Source organism: Protopterus annectens, chromosome 1.part2 (genome assembly GCF_019279795.1).
Source record: "Protopterus annectens isolate FY-2018-M chromosome 1.part2, PAN1.0, whole genome shotgun sequence".
In the NCBI taxonomy this organism is placed as follows: Eukaryota; Metazoa; Chordata; order Ceratodontiformes; family Protopteridae; genus Protopterus; species Protopterus annectens.
Genome location: NC_056727.1, coordinates 565,696,448 through 565,712,796, shown reverse-complemented (window position 1 = coordinate 565,712,796; position 16,349 = coordinate 565,696,448). Strand labels below are relative to the sequence as shown.

General features: G+C 40.6%; 1 protein-coding gene across 3 annotated transcripts in view; it reads right to left on the bottom strand.

Moving 5' to 3' along the window:
• The window catches only part of VIT (vitrin), a 1,072,224-nt gene that overhangs the window by 467,697 nt on the left and 588,178 nt on the right, over window positions 1-16,349 (bottom strand). For all 3 annotated transcript variants that reach the window (XM_044057778.1, XM_044057780.1, XM_044057779.1), the window contains one exon: window positions 4,129-4,167. In XM_044057778.1, coding sequence (XP_043913713.1) covers window positions 4,129-4,167 — 39 coding nt within the window. The remainder of the gene's footprint in view (window positions 1-4,128; window positions 4,168-16,349) is intronic.

Genomic DNA, 16,349 nt, shown 5'->3' with positions numbered 1-16,349 from the left:
CACTGATTGCTAATCCTGTCCATCCTCGTCACACCCAGTGCAAATCTTAACATCTTTAACTCTGCCACTTCCAGCTCTGACTCCTGCCTTTTCGTCAATGCCACCATCTCCAGCCCATACAACATAGCTGGTCTCACTACCCTCTTGTAGACCTTCCCTTTCACTCTTACTGGTACCTGCCTGTCACAAATCACTCCTGACACTCTTCTCCACCCATTCCACCCTGCCTGTACTCTCTTCTTCACCTCTCTTCCACACTCACCATTACTCTGAACTGTTGATCCCAAGTACTTAAACTCATCCACCTTCGCCAATTCAACTCCCTGCATCCTCACCATTCCTCTATCCTCCCTCTCATTCACACACACATATTTGTCTTAGTCCTGCTGACCTTCATTCTTCTCCTCTCTAGAGCATATCTCCACCTCTCCAGGGCCTCCTCAACCTGGTCGCTACTCTCACTACAGACCACAATGTCATCTGCAAACATCATAGTCCATGGGACCTCCTGTCTGATCTCGTCTGTCAACCTGTCCATCAACATTGCAAATAAGAAAGGGCACAGAGCTGATCCTTGATGTAATCCCACCTCCACCTTAAACGGATCTGTCACTCCCACTGCAGACTTCACCACTGTCACACTACCCTCATACATATCCTGTACCACTCTTACATACTTCTCTGTCACTCCTGACATCCTCATACAATACCACAACTCCTCTCTAGGCACCCTATCATATGCTTTCTCCAAGTCCACAAAGACACAATGCAACTCCTTCTGACCTTCCCTATATTTCTCCATCAACAGTCTCAGAGCAAACATCACATCTGTAGTGCTCTTTCCCAGCATGAAACCATACTGCTGATCACTAATCATCACCTCCCTCCTTAACCTAGCTTCCACTACTCTTTCCCATAACTTCAAGCTGTGACTGATCAGTTTTATCACTCTGTAGTTACTACAACTCTGCACATCACCCTTATTCTTAAAAATCGTTACCAAAACACTTTTTCTCCACTCCTCAGGCATCCTCTAACTTTCCAAGATTTCAGTAAACAATCTGGTTAATAACTCCACTGCCATTTCTCCTAACCACCTCCATGCTTCCACTGGTATGTCATCTGGACCAACAGCCTTTCCATTCTTCATCCTCTTCATAGCTGCCCATGCTTCCTCCTTGCTAATCTGTTTCACTTCCTGATTCACTATCTCCACATCATCCAACCTTCTCTCTCTCTCTCTCTCTCTCTCATTCTCTTCATTCATCAGCCCCTCAAAGTACTCTTTCCATCTGCTCAACACACTCTCCTTGTTTGTGAGTACGTTTCCCTCACTATCCTATATCACCCTTACCTGCTGCACATCTTTCCCAGCTCGGTCCCTCTGTCTAGCCAATCAGTACAGGTCCTTTTCTCCCTCTTTAGTGTCCAACCTATCATACAACTCTCCATATGCCTTATCCTTAGCCTTCACCACTTCTCTCTTTGCCATGCTCCTCATCTCCTAATACTCCTGTCTACTTTCTTCATCTCTCTGACAATCCCACTTCTTCTTCGCCAGCCTCTTCCTCTGTATACTCTCCTGTACTTCCTCATTCCACTACCATGTCTCCTTGTCCTCCTTCCTCTGTCCAGATGTTACACCAAGCACCTTTCTAGCAGTCTCCCTTACTAGCTCTGCTGTAGTTGCCCAGCTATTCGGGAACTCTTCACTGCCCCCCCCCCCCAGTGCCTGTTTTAACTCTTCCCTGAACTCCACCTCACAATCACCCTTTTTCAACTTCCAGCATTTGATGCTTGGGACTGCTCTCACACTTGTCCTCCTCTTCTTGATCACCAGCATCATCCTACAGACCACCATCCTATGCTGCCTAACTACACTTTCCCATGTCACCACTTTACAGTCTCCAATCTCCTTCAGACTGGCCCTCCTGCATAGGATATAATCCACCTGTGTGCATCTTCCTCCACTCTTGTACATCACCCTGTGCTCCTCCCTCTTCTTAAAATACGTATTCACCACAGCCATGTCCATCCTTTTCGCAAATTCCACTACCATCTGGCCTTCTGCATTCCTCTCCTTAACACCATACCTGCCCATCACGTCCTCATCTCCTCTGTTCCCTTCACCAGCATTCCCACTGAAATCCGCTCCAATCACCAGTATCTCACCCTTGTGTACACTCACCAACACTTCATCCAACTCACTCCAAAATTTTTCTTTCTCATCCATCGCACAATCAACTTGCGGAGCGTATGCACTAACAACATTCATCATTACACCATCAATTTCCAGCTTCATAAACATCACTCTATCCGACACGCTTTTCACCTCCAAAACACTCTTGACATACTTTTCCTTCAGGATAATCCCTACCCCATTTCTCGTCCCATTCACACCATGATAGAACAATTTGAACCCACCCCCTGTACACATGGCCTTACTCCCCTTCCATCTGGTCTCTTGCACACACAATATATCAACCTTCCTTCTCTGCATCATATCAGCTAGCTCTTTCCCTATACCATTCATACTGCCAACATTCAAAGTTCCTACCCTCACTACAACACTCCTAACCTTCCTCCTCTCTTTCTGCTTTCGGGCATGCCTTTCCCCTCTTCTTCTCCTTCTCCTCCTTCGGCCAACAGTAGCCCAATTTCCACCAGCACCCTGTTGGCTAACAGTACTGGTGGCAGTCGTTGTTAACCCGGGCCTCGACCGATCTGGTATGGAAATCTGTATTGTTGTCCTCATATGTTATTTGGCAGAGGTTTTACACAAGATGCCCTTCCTGACGTAACCCTCCTCATTTATCCAGGCTTGGGACCGGCACAAAGAAATGCACTGGCTTGTGCATCCCCAGTGGCTGGGTTACCTTCCTTTAAAACACTAAATCACTTAATCTGCTTATTCCCTTCTAATACCTCATTTTATTGTACTTTTTAAAGTACTATACCTACTTCTAATTAGCACAACCAAATTGCTATTCCATCATTACTTCTCTGTTAACACTCAAACTTGCTTATCTCCTCTTACACCTCACTCTGACTACTAACTCTCTTACACACTACTCTTCTGTCTGTAAAGACTCAGTACAAGGCTTGTACATTTAATGTTTGTGAATACCTATACACATTTTAGCATATTGACTATTATGCTATATTTTCAGTGAAACTTCGTTATAACATTTGTTTGATTGCATGAAATATGATACATTGAAGCTTTTCTACCTAGGCCTCCACTTAAAAAGGGTTCCTGTGCCCATTTGGCTTTTCCAGTAAACAAACACCAATAAATAAACAATAAATGGATAAATAAATGAGTAATACTGTATAGTAATGGCTTTAGCATCAGCTATTCACAAGGCAGTGGCTTCTGGGCATCTGATAGTGTAATCGAGGACAAGTAATAAATACTGGCATCGCCTACCTTACTTAGGTAAAGGTCAAGTCAAGCCCAGAACTATAAATGTGGTTTCCATTAGTGGGGCCTACCCATGGTTACTTTAAAGTCAGTGCATTTCCATGGTAACTGCGTCTGTGTTGTAGCACAGGACTCTCTTCTTTTTTAATATAGAAGTTCATACACAAGCCCTTCACTATAACAAGCTTGGCATGGCAAAGTACTTGTATATGAACCTTTCTATAAAAATTATGTTGCATTTGAAGCATAATCAGAGCACTATGAGCAGTATAAGGAGATTTAGTAAATGTGTCAGACATAAATAGTTGAGCAATCTGTGATTTGGTAAATGTGTTACACATAAATGGTTGAACATTCTGTGATTTGGTAACTGTGCTAGACATAAATGGTTGAACATTCTGTAATTTGGTAACTGTGCCAGACATAAATGGTTGAACATTCTGTGATTTGGTAAATGTGCTTATAAATGGTTGAACATTCTAACTGTGTCAAATAGGTGTTTGCAAGGATGAATACAGCTGTTTTACAGCTCAGTAGGAATCAGAGACCTAAAAAGAGCAGGCTTTTCTCACATTAAGCATTTTGTATTTTTCTAGCAACTATGTACAATATATATTATTATATGTAAAACAATAGTCATCTAAATAAAGAAATAAAACAATGGAAACAAACAAAGCAATGAAGCAAATAACTGGGGTACATACCTTGACTTTGTCCCTTTGCCTGGACAGCCTGAATCTGTCCTGCAATAAAACAGGGGAAAAAATGAACAAAAGATTTTAATGTATTCATTCATTCATTCATTCATTCAAAACACATGAGCTAATGAGCTAAAAGTAGGACTGCCTAACATTCTGTGTTGGAAGTACTAACTATTTTAAATACATATCCACTGACATAGGAGAGTGCTGGAGTGAGGATTGCTGTGGTATTCATATAAATTAGCTTGTCATGCATAAGACTGCCCAGTGTCAACCTCAATGATAAGCTATTCACAGGACACTTGGGGAGCCCTACTGTTTGTTACCAGATGGGTGACTGACTCAGAAAATCGAACTGAAAAGATTGACGAATTCAGTCATGGTGGTTAATCTTAGAGAAGAGTGAGAAGGTGAACACTCTGCTTTCCTTAATATTTTCCACTTCTCTGAGTTTGAGAATTCTTGGAATTGGTGTGTGTGTGTGTGTGTGTGTGTGTGTGTGTGTGTGTGTGTGGGGGGGGGGTACAGGTGCTTGCCCTCATGGCAGGGGGAATACAGATGGGTTTGCCCATTGCAAAAAAAAAACAAAACATTCTTTGTATTCTGTGACCTTGTGAGTGTCTTTCTATTGACTAGTGAATCTCCAAAGGTTTTAGATGTTTTGTGTTCATGTAATCACTTGTCAGTTAAATAAGGTGTGATTATTCATAGCGGACTCCTTTCTGAAGGTGCCCCTATGTTCTAACATAGTATTATTTGGGAGGACGTTATATGACAATAGCATTGTCGAGATACAAGGATGGAAGTTCAGTAAATAAGCTGGTGGCTGAATGTGTACTACTATTGCTCTTTCCCTATTATACCTCTGCTGACTTGTTGAGCACAACACCTTCAGTGTAACCTGCATAGATTTCAGTCACATCACCCAGGGTATTGCACAATAAGGTCAGTTCTCTTTTAAACCAAGAGTTTCAGATTTAAAATCCTAACTTTTTTATCCAAGATTTTTTTTTTTAAAGATAAACATTTTATTCAGAGTATCAACAACTTTAAGCAATCTTTCTTTCTTTCTAGTAGGTTCTTGGAAGGTGACCTCTTTCCCTTTAGGCTCTTATCTGCTCCCAATGATTTCTGTTTGCCACATGGATACGAATTTGCCCACATTGCTTGATAAGCTCCTTGTGGGCAAACCATAAAAGTTTAACCATTCTGGAAATGAAAGTGAGAATCACATAAAAGCTTGAACATAGGTTCTGAGAGTTTATCAGCAGATTGAGACCATTATTTTTAAACCAAATGCCGTATTTTCATCTGGCTGATTGGCTAACCTCAAGTAATACATTTTGTTTTAATGTAACCCATGATAAAACAATTTGTACAACTGATTATTAAGTGTAAGGATAGCTTCAAACTCATGACTGCCACCTACACAACCAACAGTCATAAGGCCTTATATAATTATATTAGGAAACTCAGATTAATACTTAGTACTGCTTGGAGCTATTATCAAAATGTACTATGTTTTCCTGATCCTAATGCTATTGCCAACTGACATATTTAGATCCAGTCAACCCTCTGTCCCTCCATTTTGCCCATCTACACCTTACCCTAATATCACAATTGCTCAATTCTCAGCACTACCTAAAACTAAAAACACTACTTCCATGGGCCTGACAACGTATCTGTCTACCAACTAGTGAATTCCAAACATAGCATTCACCCCATGCCTTGTGAACATACAACATTATTCTCTGTACTGGTTATATACCACATATATGGAGAATTGTCATAATGGTACAGAACAAGATTTTCATTGAGCTTAAGAAAAACAGATGGAATTATTAAAAACAAAGAATTTGTAGTAGCAGTGTAAACTTCCAGATATAACTGAGTTATCTGAAAGAAACCAATGAATACAGTATTATTGTAATCAGTAGAACTACTTAAAAACTCCATGAGCTGAAGAAATGAAATTTAGACCAGGAGGCAAATAGAAACCAAGCCATCAGAAGCCCTCATTTTTCAAGGCACGCTGGTGGCTGAATGTATGTTGCCATGTATCACTGTACTTTCCCTCTTATAACTTAGCTGACTTGTAACTATAATTTCAGGTTTTTCTGTTGTTACAACAGCTCAGTTATTGTAAACATTCCTTCATTATTTGATTACTCACTTAATCTACTTCTGAGTCATAGGAGATGCAGTGCCTGTTCAGGCAGAAAAAAATAATTCTGGGGAGGATGTCAGTCTTTTGCAGGGTTTACCACACACACACACACACACACACACACACACACACACACACACACACACACACACACACACACACACACACACACACATATTTGCGCTGACTGGCAATTTGGACGATTGTCATTTCACCTACTGCATGTTGTTAGAACATGGCAGAAACATGGAGCTCCCAAAGAAATGGCCACAGGGAGGACATGCTGAATGTATGGAAAGTACTCTCACTTAAATTCGAAGTGGAGCCCAAAATACTGTGAGGCAGTTATGCTCACTGTTGTTCCTTCTGCTCTCTGTTATTGTGGTCATTTCCTAGAAAACTTGCTTTAAGCAGGTTCTGAAACAGGACCTCTATTAACAAACGATAAAATAAAATTAAAAAAGACAACACTCTCTGTTTCTGTGTTGATGTAGTAAGCATACTTATTACAGTTCTAATTAACATTGCGTGATGCATCCCAGCTCTGATTATAAGAGTATGCAACGTGCATGAGAGAAAAACAATTTGTCAACATATTTGACTGTGCCTTAATAGAAACTTCCACCAGCATAATCTTTAATAATAATAAAACCATAATAGATATCATTACAGATTAATGAACTGATGTATGAAATAAATATATTTTGCAGTATGAAAAGCAGAAAAAGGCACAGCAGAGCTGGGGATCAACAAATATGCCACCAACACGATTTAAGATTCAACAAAGTAGTTTTATTTATAGTCCAACATGAAAGAATGTCCAACAAAATATATATTTTCAATACAGAAAGATATCCAACAAGGTGTAGATTAAGTGCTTTTGTCTCTGTGAGTCAGAGACTTCATCAGAACATCATTTAATTGCTCAGACATACTTTTATATAAAAAATCCTAATAAACACGCCCCCTTGCTACATGAAACAACCAACCAACAACCTATAAAGTGCATGAAATTCAGCAGCAATTAAGTACTAAAACATCAATTAAATATTTATACACAAACCTAGTTAAAATTCTAAAAACATATAAAGACACCTAACATATACAACATATATTACATAAATCAATAAATACTATATTTTAAATATCTTCTTACATTTTTATTTTATTTTATCTTTGCATAGCCTTCAACTTTAAAAAACATGAGAGGAACAATGAGTCATTTAAACTGGGCCACTGTGTGGCATTAGTTTTTAGTTGCCACATTGCTTCTTGTCTCTCTAAATATAATGCCCATGGACCACCCCTAATATCTGGCTCCAAGACTTCCAGCACACTGAATTTAAAAGTATGATCATTAAAATCTCTACAATGTTTAAATAATGCATTTGTGTCCTTTTTATTCTTGATGTCCCTTAAATGCTCATAAATACTATTTTTCAACCTCCTTTTATTGCTCCTTTTGTATGAAATGTCCCTGTTTTTACATTGGTAAAACGGAAAGGAAGTTGAAAAATCATATTTATGAGCATTTAATGACTCATTTTCCCTCTAATGTTTTTTAAAGTTGAAGACTATGCAAAGATAAAATAAAATAAAAATGTAAGAAGATATTTAAAATATATCTGCTGTGCCTTTTTTCTGGTTTTTGTGTTGGTGTTTCCCTGTATTTCATATTTTGCAGTATACCAAAGAGTTTCTTACATAGGTTCATAGGTTCATACTAGGCTACTGCCCTAGGGCATTTATAAGCCTAGTCAGAGTGTGTTTGGCTTTCGCCACCCATTTTAAATGAATTTTGCTATGCCCTTTTTCGAGGTTAGTAGAATGTGCCTCTGTCTAACAGTGACACAGAATTGATACCCGGGGTAAACCTACGATCTCTTATCCACTTATCAAGATTCCTCTTGAAGAGAGTCAATGAGGGACTCTGCCTAACCTGGACTGGGATTTTATTCCAGAGTGAAGGGAACCTCTGGGTTATGAATCTGTCCCTCCAGCATGTCCTATTTATTTCAGTGCTGAGGTTCAAGTCTCTTGAGCGCGTAGCTCGATGGGATTTGGATTTTCTGAGGTGCAGCATGTCCATTAATTCCGGGTTGGACATGGCTTTATACGTCAGGCACAGATCGCCTCTGAGCAGGCGGTATGCCACTGAGTAGAGCTGGAGTTTCTTTAACCAGGCAGCATATGGCATCTGTTTGAGCCCTTTGATCCTCTTGGTGAGGTACTTTTGGGGTCTTTCCAGTTGCTGCAGGTGTCTGGTAAGGTACATCCCAAAAGGGGCATTGTACTCAATTATGGGCCTGATGAGGGATGAGTAAAGAGGCACGATGACCTCCCCTGATCTAGATGTGAATCCCTTCATGATTAGGTGGGCTATATACAATGTTTTTCTAACCACTTTGGCCACATGGTTTTCAAATGAGTGATTGCTATCAACTTGGGTCCCCAGGTCCCTAATTACTTCTTCTGTACTTAATGGATTACCAACTATGTGGTAATTTGTGGGCACTTTGTTTTTGCCAAAGGGGATGACTATACACTTTTTGGCGTTTAACTTGAGGCCATGGCTGTGGCACCAGTTGTCTGTTTCTATGAGGCCCTTTTGTAGGATGCTTGTGTCAGCTGGAGAGTCGATTATGGCACCTAGTTTGCAGTCATCTGCGAACTTGGTCAGCCACAGTCCTTCCGTGTTGGCCTGTACCACCAAGAAATATATACCGAACAAGAGAGGTCCCAGGACTGAGCCTTGTGGGACGCCACTTGTAACTGGTTTGGAGTCTGACATGGCTCCAGCACTTCTAACCATGTGGGTTCTGTCCTTGAGCCAGTTTGCAACCCATCTAGTGACATAGGGGTTTATATTTAAGCTGGTGAGCTTATCTATAATGCCCAAGTGGGGTATTGTATCAAAGGCTTTTGTGAGGTGCAGGTAGGTTGTGTGGACCACCTTCCCCTTGTCAATGGCCTTGGTGACTGTTTCAAAGAAATCGACCAGGTTTAAGAGGCAGGATCTGCCCTTAACAAAGCCGAACTGGGTAGGATCCAGTGTCTGTAGGTCCCCAATATCTTTATTTATGAGGTCCATGATGATCCTTTCCATAGCTTTGCAGACCAAGCTTGTCAGGCTTATGGGGCAATAGTTTCCAGGATCTGTTGAGGCACCACCTTTGTGGAGAGGGACCACTGTTGCTGTACGCCACTCTTTGGGTACATATCCTGTAGTAAGGCTGAGATTGAACAGTAGTTTTATGTTTGGGTTTAGCTCTTCTTGGAGTTCATGTAGGACACAGCCCAGGACACCGTCTGGTCCCATTGATGCTGTGTTTTTTGCTTTGGAGAGGGCGGCTCTTACCTGAGCATCTGAGATGTCAGGGGGGCAGCACTCTGCTGGGATAGATATTTGCCCTTTTGGTGGGGGGGGGAGAAGTTTGCACTGAACCTGTCAGCTAGGATGTTGGCAATGTCTGTGGGTTCGGTGTATTTTTTGTTATTTTGGACTAATTCTGAGCATATCTGGGAATTCCCACCCAGGTTCCTAACATAACTAAAGAAAGCTTTGTGATTATCCTTAGTGTCGTGTGCAATTTTTCTCTCGAAGCTGGCCTTAGACGAATTTATGAGTGCCTGTAGTTTTTTTGCTAATACTGATCAGAGATGCCTTCCCTTTTTGGGATTTTGCTCCATCATGTAGTAGCTTCTTCCTTCTATTGTATAGTTTGTTTATGGCTGGGGTCCACCAGACAGGATGCCTGCCTTTGGAGGATTGGGTCTTGGTTTTATTTGGGATTGCATGATCCATGCATTCCTGAAGGTGTTCATAGAATGCGTTTATAAAGGATTCTGCGGTCTGGGCCGTATTTTCCACAGGCCCGGGGGCTTTGAAGGATTCCACCTCGGTTTTGAGGAGTGTGAAATTTGCTTTAGAGAAGTTTTTCACTGTGGTTTTCTGGGCAGGGGGTTGGGTTGGGATGTGAATATCCAGTGAGATTAGTTTATGGTCTGATCTTACCAGTGAGGGATACACTTCTGGTCTGGAGCATAGAGCCCCCATGTTGGTGATGATCAGGTCCAGTATGTTTTCCCCTCTTGTGGGAGTGGTAAGAAGTTGTTCCATAGCATTTGAGTTTATAAATTCTAGGAACCTTTGGGCTAGGGTGTTGGAACTAGAGTAATGCTCCCAGTCTATGTTTGGGTAGTTGAAGTCACCCAATATAATGGTGTTTGGAGAGACCTTCATATTTTCCACTGTTCTCAGGAAGGCCAAGTGGGGTTCCTGGGTTTGAGAGGGTGGTCTGTAGCAGGCTATAAACTGGAAGGCAGTTTTACCCACTGTTAGTTGCACATGGATAGTCTCTGATGCTTCGTGCTGTGCCACCAACCTGGAGGTGTGGGTATCTTTGTGAATATTGATACTCCCTCCTTTTGTGGTTCGGTCCAAGTTTTGGGGCTGAAAAGCATGGTATGAGGTATAACCTGGTAGTGCTGGGGTGCTCTCGGGAGCCTTGAACCAGGTTTCTGTTACTGCACAGATATCGATGTTCTCCATGCTAAGGAGAGTTTCGAGTGCATGCATCTTGAGGTTTAGACTTCTGGCATTGAGTAGCATTACTCTTAGTTTCTTATCCCTTGTGATACCTATGGACGTGGGTTTGTCTTTTGAGCCTTGCCTAAAAAAGGCACTATGGGGATGGCAAGAGCCTTTGCCAATATCCGAAAGCCCAGGGTTGACAGGTGCAAGCCATCCCTAGCGAATCATCGTGGCTTGTCGAGCATGCCATCCCAGGCTGACAGGCATTGGATCTCCTTTGAATGACACCAATACTTAAGCCAGTTGTTGAAATTGATCATCTTGTCTTCATATTGTGGCATCATTCTTGGTGAGGGTAAGATGCTACTCAAGGTCAGGGTCATACCGGTCTGGGCCTGGGCTACATGCTCAGAGAGCTCCTCTATGTCTCTTTTCATGTAGTCCAGGGAGGTACGTCTCAGGTCATTCACACAGGTTGGCTTACATGGACTAACACCACACAAATAACTGTTCTGTTTATCGAACGATATTGAGACATTAGTTCACATGTTTATGATACATTCGAGAAGACAATTCTTGCCAGTTATGCTATGGAAGGAGGTAAAAGGTAAAACAGTTATTTATTTTGAAGAGGAATATGAGTATTACATATGAGCATAAGAGATATGGGTGTTCTCTACTAGACTATGCTTATATGTAATAAAATACAAAACCTAATGTTTCATCTCATACAATGCACTGCTGTTTATGAGGGGTACACATCAGTTGCTGAATAGTATTAGTTGCACATAGTTTAATTATTGCTACAGTAAGTCATAATAAATAAAAGCAAAACTTAAAGCAGTCAGTAAGTGTTAACACTAGGAGAAGCTACTTGATTGTGCATGGAACCAGGTAATCTACTAGTTTCCAAGTGAAGCTAGACAGATTTTGGAAGAAGGAGATTTTCTTCCCTCTAAGGTACAATTAAAATAAGAAGCTACATTAAGCTACAGGTTCATAGGTTCATAAGTATATACTAGGCTAATGACAGCTGATATCTGTGTAACTATACATTGCTGTAATAAGATCAAAGTTTAGCCATTCAAGCTGTATTTTCATCTGAAAAAACTTCTAGTTGAAAACACATACAATTCATTTAACCTCAAAGATTTGTGAGCGAATGTTCCTGCATTATTAACCACTTTGGAGTAATATACCAACTCTTAACGTATGTAAGTGAAAGACTGTGAAAGAAGCGACTATCCTAAACATTTACATTGTGGGTCTACAGTAGAAAGAAGGAAATATAACCATGATTTTTTTAAATAAGATTATATATTTAAATTCAACAAAGACAATGAACGAGAAACACATTTAACTGCTAGATAAAATGTCTGACATTTGTCAAGGCTACTATATCAAGTCACAGGAAAATAGATAAAACAGTTATGCTAAGTCTAGAACATTTTAGCAGAAACAGTATTAATATTTTACACAAGTATAAAAAGATTCTAAGATATAGTTGTTATATATTCTGTTTAAAAAGATCCTTTAACTTAAAATAGAAACAGAAACAGCTATAGTTCAAAGAAGCTATTTCTTCACAGTTCCTTAGAATAATGCCTGGGTATGATTAACTATCCATAACTATATAAAAGCTTTAAACCTTGGTTTAAATTTTAGTAAAAAAAAGCAGGTTTTTTATTAACACTTTACTACTAATAGGAGGAAAGAACAACTAAATGACATTTTAGCTGAGAGGATATATTATTTAATTAAAATGGGCATTGATATTATTTAGGAATTCTAAAATGCTCAGAGTCCATCAATTTTTTTGTCCCGAGTTAAAATTTATTTTATTTTTTTTTTCTTTAATTTTTGTTAACCGGGAAAGTCTGACTGGATGATGCCCATTTTCAGTGGAGGCCCGGGGAGAAAAGCTCGTTTACATAACAAAAAAATAGGACATTGTAACATCATTTATATCAAAAAAGTAATACATCACAGCAGTACAAATTTAAAATATTATACAAAGTGAAGGAAAACACCCAGTATTCACTATTTTTCTATATAGTGGGAGATGAAAGACAGAAAGAGAGAGATAAATTATTAACCTTCTACATTTATTATTTAGTGAGTTAGAGAAGAAGGTCCACAAGGCAGACAGGACATTGCAGCAGTATATACATTAAAATGGTATTTGACTACCATGCTGATGGTATACAAAGTGAGGTACATGCTTTTGTTCTACCTGACTAGTCTAGTGAGAGATGGAAAGCCATAGTGACTATTCAGTTTATGTCTATTTACATATGTACATTCTGTTTGTAATGCACAAACAGGTACAGACTACATTGTGTATAACTCTACGTTGGGGAGTCATGCATTTGAGGAAATCATGCTAACTGGGCAGAAACAATAGTGGTAGGGATAGTATAGATGGATTAGAGTTTTGGACTATGTGACACATGGAAAAAGCCAGGAGTGTACGAGATGGGCCTTAAGGGTGTTTTTGAATTGGTTGGAGTTAGCTGCAGCAGTTATGGGTGAGGGGAGATTATTCCAAATTTTAGCTATAGCGTGTGAGAATAAGGCTTTGCAGGCTGTGTTGTAAGCAGTGGTAACAGTGAGAAGTGGTTTACTGGCGGAGCGTAGTGGGCGATTAGGGGTGTAGTTGGTCAGTAGTTGCTTCAGTGCGGGAGTTTTGTCAGGTTGTTTTAGGGTGCTGTAGGCTATGACAAGTTGGTGATAGAGTAGTAGGTGTGGGAGTTCAAGCCACTGGAGTTCCCTAAGTGGTAGGCAATGGTGGGTTCTGAAAGGGAGTTTGTAGTGAACTTGGCAGTTTTGTTATAGCAAGACTTGAAGCAACTAAAAACAATATTCGAAGTAAAATGATGCAATAAATGTAATTTTTGGATCATTTTGTTCACAAAAGCTGAACTGTTAAATAGATGTTTTTTGTAAATCCTGGCTGTAAGTGCATAGCTGTTCATTGCACAAACCAGAGAATCACTGATGTGTAATTGCCTTCCAGGAGCTGTTAGTAATTATTAAATGTTACTTGGTTTACTAATCCCAAATCTGATAAGAAATATTTTTGGTGGAGAATAATTTGTAGACATAGAAGCTAAATATGTAGGTGCTGTTTCAGATGTTACATTTTTAGTATTGTTACACTGAGTTATTTTCTAAAACCATAAATAAAGTCAGTGGTTCCTTTCAAATTCACAAGAAATAAATGCTATTTCTTTTGGTTATATTTCCAAAGTCCTGTAGCTTATCTTTTGTTACAGCTCACCCCATAATGTTAAAAATTTTTGTTATAAATATTCCATCTTAGTAGAGAAAATTAATCAATTTCTAGAATTCTCAGAAAGAGATAATTCAAACATGTTCCATTTGAAAGTTTTGGCTCACATACCCCACCCCCCTCACCTCCAAAATAGCCCACAACAATAACGGAAAAGTGTAGTGTCCCAAAAATCACAGACGCACAGGTGAAAACAGCCCTTTCAAAAGCCAAAAACACAGCATCAATGGGACCAGATGGTGTCCCAGGCTGCATCTTGCACGAACTACAGAATGAACTAACCCCCCCCCACCTAAATACGCTGTTCAACCTCAGCCTCTCCACAGGCTATGTGCCCATAGAATGGTGCACAGCAACGGTTATTCCTCTCCATAAAGGAGGGGCCACAACTGACCCTGGTAACTATCACCCCATAAGCCTGACTAGCCTGGTCTGCAAGGCTATGGAGCACATCATCATGGAACTCATTAACAAAGACATTGGGAACCTCCAAACACTTGACCCGAACCAGTTCGGCTTTGTTAAGGGAAGATCATGCCTCCTAAACCTGGCCATAGATGAGGGAAAGGTAGTTCACACAGCCTACCTTGACCTTGCCAAGGCTTTCGACACCATTCCCCACTCGGGTATTACAGAAAGACTCATCAGCCTGAACATAAACCCCTACATCATGAGATGGGTTGCCAACTGGCTTACAGACAGAACGCACACGGTAAGAATAGCGGGCTCCAGGTCAGACTCTAAACCAGTTACAAGTGGTGTCTCGCAAGGATCGGTCCTGGGACCCCTACTGTTCGGCATATACTTCTCAGAAGTACAGGCAAACACAGGAGGACTATGGCTAACCAAGTTTGCCGATGACTGCAAACTGGGAGCCATAATTGACTCTCTGGCTGACACGGATATCCTCCAAAAGGGCCTTACTGAGACAGATAGCTGGTGTCAAAGTCATGGCCTCAAGCTAAATGCCAAAAAATGCATGGTTATCCCATTTGGGAAAAACAAAACACCCACAAATTACCACATAGGTGGAAGCCCCCTTATTACAGAAGAGGTAATAAGAGATCTGGGAACGTTCCCAGGTAGATAGTAATCTCCCCTTTGACAATCATATTGCCAAAGTAGTTAGGAAATCCTTCTATATGGCCCATCTAATTACTAAAGGGTTCGCATCTAGAAATAAAGAGGTTATAGTGCCCCTCTACTCGTCACTCATAAGACCCATCATAGAGTACAATGCCCCATTTGGGGTGTACCTCACAAGACACTTCCAACAGCTGGAAAAACCACAAAAGTACCTCACCAAGAGGATTACTGGCTTCAAACATATGTCCTATGCAGCCCGACTGAAAAAACTCTGGCTGTACTCAGTGGCATATCGCTTACCCAGAGGTGATCTCTGCCTGACTTACAAAGCCATGTCCAACTCAGAATTGATGGACATGCTCCACCTAAAGAAATCCAAGTCACTGCGAGCCACGTGCTTAGTGAGCTAAACCTCGCCACAACAATAAACAGAATATGCTGGAGGGATAGATTCCTGTCACAGAGACTCCCCATGCTTTGGAACAAAATTCCAAATTACATCAGGCAGAGCCCCTCACTAACACTCTTCAAGAGAAACTTTGACGAGTGGATGGGTAACAGAAAATACACCCCTGGGATCACTTCATTGGCTCTGCTTGACAGAGGATCAGTTAATCAATGGGGCGACGACAGCCGACACACTCTGGCTAGGCTTATAAATGCCCTCGGGCAGATAGCCTAGTACCTACCTATGAACCTATATACCCTGTACATTTTTAAATAATCTTAAAAAGCACTTGTATTACTTTTTGCAAACTGCTGTATGTTGGCTTCTGTTGCAAGTTTGGTGACTGTAACTCTGATCCCTGAATTGTGAAAATTTATGAAAAGTTTGGAGAAAATACAAAGTAAGCCCAAAATTTCTATCCCTCAGAGCATCCCCATTTCTCTGAGGTATAGCAATCAAGTATACTACAGGTGGATGGTATGAAATTCTTTAAGTATCAGTTGAACAAAACACAAGACTTTGAGGACCAGAACACTGATCACTGTGTTCCTATAGGAAGCAATTACTAGTGAGACTGCTAAGTGTGCACCAGCAGTGATTCCATCTTTTGGAAGATTTTTCTCTTGGTATGTAGAAGTTTGGGGGAGGTAGAGGGGGTCTGACCCCCAGATCTGGGGTTCAGGAGGGCTTCCCACTG